Below are 10,699 nucleotides of genomic sequence, written 5' to 3' on the forward strand. Positions count from 1 at the left end.
ATATATATTCATATATATCATTTTGAAAAAATGTTATAATAAAAATATATTTATCATATATATCTCACTGCTGAGCTGTTTTAATCTTCAGGATTCATGGGTGGTACAGCTTGTAAATATGCTTTTCTTTAAAAAAAAATAAAAATCATTTTTTAAAAGTACGCTGAATGATGACTAACAGATTCGTATACCATCAGTTAATACTTCTGGAACCTGACTTCTTAAAACGTATTAGCGTATTTTGAATCAAAAAGTGCCTTCCAATACACCATTTCACACTGAGAGCAATCAGTACTAAACTGTAGTGAATTTATTCTGCTTCAGGTGGAAACAGGCCTTAATGATGTGTTTTGATGGTCCTCTCTTCCCACTGCAGTCGATGGAAGAGTTCCAGAAGAGACTGCGAGAGGCGGAAGAGGCAGCGTATGGAGAGAGGAGAGAAGAGAGGGGTGAGAGATGGAGGAGAGACCACAGAGAGGAAGGGAGGGAGAGATGGAGGAGAGGAGACAGAGAGGAGAGACGGAGAGACAGATCTCCACACGCTGAGAGAGAAAGAGAGCGAGACTTTGAGAGAGGCTCTCGAGGCCGCGACGAATGCCCTCCGAGATCCCGGCCGGATCCAGATGAGGATCGGCATTCCCAGAGACACAACACTTCCTCTCTGTCTAGCCTCAAGTTCCTCAAACCCTCAGAACCTGATGAGGATATGAGCGGAGGGGTGGGGTTCAGGAAGGCGGGGCCGAAAGGCTCTACATCCAATCAGAGTGCAGGATTCAGGAAGCCTGTTGATGATGATGATGATGGTGTTGTAGCTGCCTGGAGGAAGAGCAGTGCTGTGCAGGATCCAAAGGAGACACCGATCCCACCGAAACACACAGAGAAGAGCGCCGCCCCGCTGGAAGAGAGCAAAACTACAACAGTGAGCAGGTCAGAATAAAGGGATAATGTAATTTTAGAGATTTCACTATATGTCTTTCTGACCTTTACACTCACATTAGAAGGCAGTTTTTCAACATTTCACTTGTTTAAAATAAGGCAAAACAACTAAAAATAAGATATTTCTCGGATTTTTCATGCTTTAATTCACCCCCTTAACAGCTGTTTATTTATTGAAGAACCAGGATTCCCATTGTGTCATGTACATTAATACATTTTTATAATGAATATTTCTTTTTCTAGCTATGCCAAACTATGATTATTGATTATTAATTAATTTAAATTAATTATATTATTTGAATACAATATTATTATATTTTTTGTAATATATGGTGTATATTAATATCTAATATGTGTGTGTGTGTGTGTATATATATATATATATATATATATATATGTACTGTATGTATGTTTGTGTGTGTGTATATTAGTGCTGTCAAACGATTAATCGCGATTAATTGCATACAAAACAAGTTTTTGTTTACATTATGTATGTGTACTGTGTATATTTATTTATTATGTATATATAAATACACACTAGTGGTTCAATGGATCACAAATCTCACGGTTCGGATCACATTACGGATCAGCAAAAAAAAAAAAAAATTTAAATTTAACTTGCTTTCCATTTATTACTTAAAGCGAAGTACTTCTTTGATACCACAGCAAATACTACTAGATTAACTAAGAAAGTTTAAACATGATTAAAGAGACAAGAGAAGCACAAATTACGAGCATAGATAAATACAACAGAATATGTTACAAATAAAATAAGGTTGGTAGTATTCAAATACAGAAATGTAATAATTAGGGAAAATAACACTGCATAGTGTTCACTGTATAAATTAAATATAGATTTTTATCACAGCTGTTTTGTTGTTTGATGCTCATTAATGACAGCAGCAGTATTTATTGGCCGCTGTCCCTTTAAGACCTGATGCACGGATCTGATATAATGATACACATCACATCTGATTTCTTTCTTAGCTGTTTTCATTCACTTGAGACATAATTGACTGCGTTTACCTGAATGATTGTCGAGATGGGTATTTTGTCATAATTTTATGTGTATGTCTGTTCAGAGGATTCAGAAGAGGATTCAGTTCGGTGTTCGTGCGCCGTTTGAAACGCGTGTGTGCGGCGGCTGTGTGCGTAGAGAACAGCTCGCGCGAGTAACGAATTGAGTTCCCTTTTGCCTTTTTTCTCTGGAATTGTAATATACGCAGTATACACATATATTATGTAAAGAAAAACTTTTTTTTTTGGATGGTTTGACAGCGCTAATATATATGTAATTGCAATATATTTAAATGTGTATTTAAAAATAATTAATATGATAATTAAATTATATGTAATATATTATAATGGTATATTTTACATTTATTGCATATATATATATCATTAAAATATATTAAAACATTAAGTATTTTTATAATACATCAAAATATATTATTTTGCAATTAATATATTTACATTTAAAATATATAAAATATTACAATGTAAATATAAACATAAATACAAAATGACTTTTAGAAATTTGTATCCAGTAATCACAAATGATTCATTGGAAATGTCATCAAGTCAGGGAAATTTATTTATTCTATACAAGTTTTTGACATTATTTTACACTTCTGTGAGCGTTACTTATGCTAAAACTGATTGGGTTTGTCAATCTACCAGTTCAGAGAGCGAGGAAGAGGAGGAGGAAGAGGTGATCCTGACGGATGAAGAGATGAATAAACTGGGAGCCAAACTCGTCAAGGCAGAACTCATTGGAAACACGGTGAGCTCATTAAAACTCTCCTGGAAACCATGTGACCTAGACATGATGCCCTAAAATGCTTTCTTAGTAGGAAGCTCACTAGGGCTCACGGTCTTCATGTGCTAGAAGTAGACTCTGATACTGATGGGATGTTTTGATTGTGTGTGAATAATCACAGGCGCTGGTGGAAAATCTGAAGGCTCAGATGCAAGCGGCCCGTCGAGCCAAAGAGAACCGAGCTCAAAGAAAAGCCCAGAACAAACCGGTTTCTGCAGCAACAGACTCAGAAAAGGATGTGGTGCTGTTCAGGACTGACCCATTGGGACGAGCCTGGCCGGTCAAAGCCCCGTCCCAACCACAGGAGCCTAGAGGAGGACGGAGGAAGCGGAAAGCAGTGAGACACACAGCTTTGAAGTGTTGTTATAGTTACCTAAAACTAAAACCATAAAAAAAAAAAAAATGGTTGCTTGAAATAATATTAACATTAACTAAAATAAATTATAATATTTCTCATTTTGTTTAACTTGATATATTAAAATAACTCAAATCAAAACTGAAATAAAGATTAAAAACTATATAGACATTAAAAAAATAGTAACTACTAAAAATGACAAAAACACACAAAAAAAATTTAAAATGAAAATGTCAGTGCAAAAACACAATTAAAAACGAATTCAAAATATTAAAAGAACATACTAGTATCTCATCGACACTAAAACACACTGTGGCTTTGCTATTTTTATATTTTCATTTTGATTTTAGTTCTTTTGTTTTGTGCATTTGTCATTTTTAGTAGTTTTTATTCTTTTCTTAAAGTATGGCTATTTAGGTTTAATTTATTAAGTTTTTTTAGTTCAATTAGGGTTAGGGTTTTTAGGGTTTATTTATTTCCTGTTAGTAATTTCAGTTCAGTTAGTTGCTAAGGCATTATTTTAATTTTCATAATTTTCATTCATTTTTTTATTTAATCTAATATTCATATTTTATTTCAGCTTTATTTCAAATAACAAAAATATTTTTAATAGTTTTAGTTGTACTTTTATGTAACTGAAACTTTTTCTCTTGACATGATGTGATTTTGCTAAATATGATAATTTGATTGGAGTTTACTTCTAATTAATATTACCTTGTAGCCTGTTAAACTACAACTTCAAATGAGGTCCCGTTTTCTCCTCTTCTGTGATTTGTAGATCGAGACGCACCAGGATGGTGAGCGTGTGCGCTATTTTAAGGATGATGATGGTATGGATCTGCAAGAGATGGTCAGACGGGAGAAGATGAGCTCTGCTGAAGATCAGAACGCTCTTTACTCGCGCATGGCGGCCAAGGTGAGCGTCAGTCTCCTTTACAGACTCTTTACACACAAACACTGATAAATGACTGTGTGGAGTCTAGCCAATCAGCAGAAAACAGCAATAAGTAGTGTGTGTGTTTCTAAAGGGTGTTCACAAAGATTTAATATGCATTTAAAAAAAACTGGATTCAGGGTTGGGTTATTATGGTTTACTAAAACTATCAAATATTTCATTACTTGAATTCAGGGTTATTATAGTTAACAATCTAAAATAAATAAAAAAGTTTCTTGACATAAAATAAACATTAACTGAAATAAAATTTGAAAACGCTTTATTTCAGTAAGTTGCCAGTGTAACATTTCTCATTTTAATTTAGTTTAACTTGATGTACTAAAATAACTAAAACCGAAATATTAATAAATTAATAAAAACTATATAGATATAAATTAATAAAATCTACAAACAAAAACATATAGGAAAAATAAAAATAAAAAACTGATTCAAAATATTAATAAAAACTAATAATATCTTAATGATACAAAATAACACTGATTGATATAAAATAAACATAAAATAAAGTAAAATATATTAAAAAAAGCTTACACTTTTTTGTTTAATTTGATGTGTTAAAATAACTAAAACTACAACTGAAAAAAACAAACAAACTATATAGAGATATTAAAAAAACAACTAAAAATTACAGAACAAAATGACTAAAACGTTAATTGATATTCAAATGAAAATGGGAAATAAAAAATGAAAAATCTAATTAGTGAAAACTATAATGGAATCTCAGTGTTACTAAAATAACACTGACTGTGTTATTTTCAATGAGAGTGCTGATGAGCAGCAATGTAATTGCTATTGTTAGCCTGAAGACATTAGAGCACATGTAATTTTTAAGTCTGTTGTTAAAAAAAATAAAATGTGTGACGTATAGAAATATTCGGCCACTTTAATATATCAGGCCTGAGTTTGTGCACAGACAGCCTGTGGTTGTATTATTTGTCTGAGCTCGTCTATGCTCGTAAGACAGACTGGCATCAGCAGATGGTGGCGGTGTGATCAATCTCTCAGTCTGTCCTCCTCTCTGACTGCAATGTGATTTAGTGTTTCTCTGATTTTAAACCCGGGCAGGGCTACTAAAATCCGTTATAATAAACTAAGACGTCACGGTCGCCATGGAGACCAGAAATATAAAAGTGACAAACATTTGCACATTTTAGCGGCACATCTCTCTCCGTCTCTCTCTCTCTCTGCCAAGTTACCATGGCATAGCAGCTAAAAGTGTTATTAATATATTTATTTCACCAATTTGACCAGTAGCTGTGTCTGGTCTTGTGTGTGTGTTTGTGTAATTGCAGTGCATGTAAGGCTGCGTCGTATTGCATTCATTTCAGCTGAACTGCGGAACGTTCGACTCCTTTCAAACTTTTGTAGAGAATTTTTAGAATGTTGATGTCACATTTATAGAATGTTCGCTATTCAAAATCTAACTGACAGCGAATGATGTCATTGAAATATTTGCACACTAAATAGACAACTAAAGTTTGTGCATTTCTCATTGTCATGCATTAATAGATTGTACACAATTTGAAATCTAACCAACAGCAATCATGTTATTGTAATATTTGCATGCTAAATGTGCAGTTGATTTTCTCACTTGGGCTTATTTGCATAATGATGGTATTTTTTGCAACTTTGTTGTTGTCTTTTCTGATTTGTCATTTTACTTTACGTATAGTATCTCTTTATAATACGGTTCCATTAGTTATTGTTAATTATTGCATTAACTAAAATTTACTAACAATGAGCAATACATGTTACAGTATTTATTCATCTTTTTAATGTTAGTTAATAAATCTAATACAGATGTTCATTGTTAATTCAGCTCCGTTACATAATACTAACAGATGTGACTTTTGAATTTTAATAATATACTAATAAAAGTAAAAAAGAAACACTAACTAAAATGAATAAGTGCTTTACAAGTATTGTTCATTGTTAGTTCAAATTAACTAATGTTATCAATTCAGTTAACTATGTTAACATGTTAACAAATCAAAGCTTATTGTAAAATTTTACCTTATTTTTTATTTATTATTTATTTATTTAATGAATTAATTTATTTATTTGTTTTTAATTATTAATTTACTTTAATTAATTAATTTATTTGATTTTTAATTATTTCATTAATGTGACTTTTAATACATTTTTTAAAAATACATTTAAAAATATGAAAAAAATTAAATCTCCATTTGATTCTTTAATTAATTTATTTGATTACTTTAAATTCAAATGTGAAATCAATTTAAATGTATGATTCAAATATGAAATTCTCTTTGGTTCACAGTAATACAATGTAATATTTGTTATTGTAATATTTGCAAATTTGTTGATTCATTATTTATTTATTTGATTAAATAATTTATATTTTAATTTTGATAATTATATTTTATTATTTTTTTTAATTTTAATTCATTTTAAAAATATGATTAAAATGTAAAAATCTCCCTTTGGTTCAAATAAATAGAATGTAATCCCAGCAATGATGATGTTATTGTAATATTTTGATTGGTAAAAAATAATCTTAGTAATTTTATTGCAAACTGATTTTTTTTATTCCTTGCATCTATTTAACCCTTAATAGCCACTTTTACAGTGCAAACACAGTCATGTGTTATGTGTTGATTCTTGTGTATATTCTTAAGCAGTCGACCGTAACCAAGATGTGCCAAAACCTGCATTTAAATGAAACTGAAAATGCAAATCTAGTTGTTAGATTGGTATATGTAATCCAGACAGCTGTTAGCCAACCACAGACCTGCACACAAACTATCCTTAAAATCTCTGCTCTGTCTAGGTTTTTATTTGCATTAGCTGGAGTCAGAAAGCATAAAAGCGGAGAATAAACGTAGAATTGAAAGTGCAGTCAGACTCTCCAACACTCTCACCTCGGCTCCTCTCCATCTGTCAATCAAACATGCCAGTGTGAACAGACCAGGGTTGGTCCCACACAGATCACCCGTTGCTACGGATACATTGCCACTTTGTCTGCTTGTTGTAGCACAGCGTTAAAGCTCTCGCTCTTGCGTGTGTTGGAGAGAAACATACATGCTCTGTTAGCGTAATCTCTGCGGCCCGGTCGCATCTGCTACTGCTTTCTGGATTCTGCTCCAGATAATGACCCGCAGGTTTGCCAGCAATCAGCAGTGAATCCGCACCTGACCCTCAGTCAGATCACATGACCACCTGCTGCCCAATCAGATCACCTGACCTCTGTTTCTCTCACAGAAGTGCATGGCTTCTTCCTAATCTGTGTATTATCACTCCTATATAGTATACAAGATCATAATTAGGGCGCCTTAAATCATAGTATGTAAAGCTTCCAAAATAGTGTACTATTTCCAAAGTATTTTGGACTTATACTAGTACTTGGACTAGTTTTTACACAATTACTAGTACATACTTTTCTTACTAGTGAAGTATAAGTGTGGTAGGGATTTGTCAGCTGAGGCTCTTTTTAGTTGTAATAGTGTCTCAGTCCACATTGACACAGGTGTTCGATATTTATTTATTTATTTGGTTATTTATGTATCTGTTTACTTATTCATTCGTTAATTTTACTATTATTAATAATAAATAATAATGAATATTACACTGCGTTTGGTCCATACTTGGCCACACATCACGTCCTTTCCTTTCCATTATGAGATTGTTATTTTTATTATCAAATTGTATTATGATTATTATTATTATATTAAATTGTATTATTATTTCTATTGTTATATTGCATGTATTTTATTATTATCATTACTATTATTAAGTCCAATTATAAAAATTAAGACAAATTTTTTTTTTATTATCTGTATATCTATTACTATAATACTGTTGTACAAAATTTGGAAATTATGCAAATGTGTAAATAAAGTAAACTTACCGCTTATTGCGTCCCAAATGCGGCAAAGTAAAAAGCTGCATTTACTTTGCACTGAGGCACTGAATACAGTGGATTATCATACAGCCTCATTTATTCATGTATTTAGTTTCACATTCAATATAACTAATTACTAGCGTTTCATCAACTTACAAACCCCTGTTTTGGTGCATGAGTTATTAGACTCGTAAAACGATTCTCATTCCTCTGTCCTGAACTGCTTTCAGCTCTTAAATCAAGATAAAACTCGCAGACATGCAAGATAAAGTGACTGATAAAAGTCTGTATGCAAACAGGACTCTGTCTGTGTGTTTGTTTTTACTGTGTTATTAATGGATTTGTGTGTTTTGCAGATGATGGGGAGGACAGACGGCGATAACTACACGCTGGATGACATGTTTGTGTCCAGCGCGGCTCAGAGGGAAAGATCGGGTCGAGACGAAGAGCGGCAGAGGAACAAAGCGGTGCAGGAGACGCAGCGGTTAGCTGGACAGATGGAGAAATGTAGACACTGTTTCGATAGCCCTGAACTGCCCAAACATCTGATCGCCGCTGTCGGAAACAAGGCACGATATATTATTTTTTTAGAATCAATTCATTTTTAAAGAATCAAGTTTGATATCAGTTTACATATGAATGTAAATTATTGCGAGAAAATCATACTAAAATATATTTGTCATCATTTCACCTTAGTAACTGCATAGCAACTCCCTGGCAACCACTTAGCAACCTCATAGCAATGTCGTAGTTACCGCTTAGAACACCTTAGCAACTGCATAGCAACAACCCAGAACACACTAGCAAGCAACCACATAGCAACATTCTGGCAAACACGCTAGCAACCTTATAACAATGCACCAGTAACCACTTATAGGACCTTATCATCTTCCTAGCAACCATCCAGAACACCATAGCAATGCTCTAGCAATCAGTAGCTCTTAGTAACCTACAGTAATGTCCCAGTAACCACTTAAGAACACCTTAGCAACTGCATAGCAACAACCCAGAACACCATAGTAACACCCTGTCAACCACCCAGAACACTTTACCAATTGCATAGCAACAGCCTAGAGCACCTTAGCAATGCATAGCAATGCCCTAGCCTACTAACCACTTAGAACACCTTAGCAGCTGCATAGCAACAACCCTAAACTCCATAGCTATGCCCTGGCAACCACTCAAAACACCTTAGCAATCTCATAGCAAAGCCCTATCCCACTTACCACTTAGAACACCTTAGCAACTGCATAGCAACAACCCAGAACACCTTAGCAACCACATAGCAACACTCTGGCAAACACCCTAGCAACCTTAAAACAATGCACTAGTATCTGCTTAGAAGACCTTATCATCTGCCTAGCAACCACCCAGAACGCCATAGCAATGCCCTGGAAACCATCCAAAACACCTTAGTAACCTTACAGTAATATCCCATTAACAGCTTAGAACACCTTAGCAACTGCATAGCAACACCCTGGCAACCACACACAACACCATGGCAACCTTATAGCAACAACCCACAGCACCTTATCAACCTTATTGCAGTGCTGTTGTAACTGCTTTGAAGACTTTAGCAACTGCCTAGCAACCACCCAGAACACCATAGCAATGCCCTGGAATCCACCTAGAACACCTTAGCAACCTCATAGCAACAACCTTGAACACCTTAACTATCTTATAGCAATTTTCCAGTAACCACTTAGAACACCTTAGCAACTGCATAGGCAACACCCTGATAACCACCCAGAACACCTTGGCTATCTCATAGCAATGCCCTACCCCACTAACCACTTAAAACACCTAAGCAAATGCATAGCAACAACCTAAAAAAACCATAGCAATGCCCTGGCAAACACCCAAAACACCTTAGCAATGGCATAGCAACGCCCTGGTAACCATCTAGAACACCTTAGCAGCCTCATAGGAATGTCCTAGGCACTGCTTAGAGCACCTTAGCAACTGCATGGCAACAACCCAAAACAACTTATCAGTCAAACAGTAATGCCCTGGCAACCACTTGGGACACACATTCACAGACTAATTTGCTTTAAATAGCATTTTGTCTCATGCTGTTAGAAACACTGTATATCTGTGGCAAAAGAATCCTGATCTCTCCAGCAGCAGTCTGGCCGTTTCGGTTGTTGTGCGCTTAAAGAGGATTCCTCCTGATGCTCGGTTCGTCCATGTACGTTTGAGATGACAGGAGACGGACTGCGGGACGAGCTCGAGATTTTAGTGCGCTGTCCTCATTAATCACATGACGAGTGTGTTTTCTTTTGCACAGGTGTACTTGTGTCTGCCGAACAGCATGTCTCTGACCGAAGGTCACTGTTTGATCGTCCCTATCCAGCATCACACAGCGGCCACGGGTCTGGATGAGGACATCTGGAGTGAAATACAGGTACAAATGTTGCAAACACGTGCTGGTGTATGTATACTCATTCGTTTGTGCTACAGGCATGAATAATGCATAAGGAACCACCCTGAACACCTTAACAACTCCCTGGCTACCACCTAGAACACCTTAGCAACCCCTAGTAACCACCCAGAACAAACTCACTAGTAACCACCCAGAACATCTTAGCAACTCCCTAACAACCACCCAGAATGCCTTAGCAACTCCCTAACAACCACCCAGACAACCTCCCAGAACAAACTTCCTAGCAGCCACCCAGAACACCTTAGCAATTCCCTAAAAACCACCCAGAACAAACTCACTAGCAACCACCCAGAACACCTTAGCAACTCCCTAGCAACCACCCAGAACAC

General features: G+C 35.2%; 1 protein-coding gene across 1 annotated transcript in view; it reads left to right on the top strand.

The window, feature by feature from the left end:
- Positions 1-10,699, top strand: part of LOC107670086 (CWF19-like protein 2) — a 30,886-nt gene that overhangs the window by 8,539 nt on the left and 11,648 nt on the right. Inside the window, exons 8-13 of the mRNA XM_016462566.1 lie at positions 377-927; positions 2,617-2,719; positions 2,877-3,092; positions 3,889-4,026; positions 8,284-8,496; positions 10,215-10,331. Coding sequence (XP_016318052.1) covers positions 377-927; positions 2,617-2,719; positions 2,877-3,092; positions 3,889-4,026; positions 8,284-8,496; positions 10,215-10,331 — 1,338 coding nt within the window. The remainder of the gene's footprint in view (positions 1-376; positions 928-2,616; positions 2,720-2,876; positions 3,093-3,888; positions 4,027-8,283; positions 8,497-10,214; positions 10,332-10,699) is intronic.

The sequence above is a fragment of the Sinocyclocheilus anshuiensis genome, unplaced genomic scaffold, assembly GCF_001515605.1.
Source record: "Sinocyclocheilus anshuiensis isolate Anshui unplaced genomic scaffold, SAMN03320099.WGS_v1.1 scaffold48, whole genome shotgun sequence".
In the NCBI taxonomy this organism is placed as follows: domain Eukaryota; kingdom Metazoa; phylum Chordata; class Actinopteri; order Cypriniformes; family Cyprinidae; genus Sinocyclocheilus; species Sinocyclocheilus anshuiensis.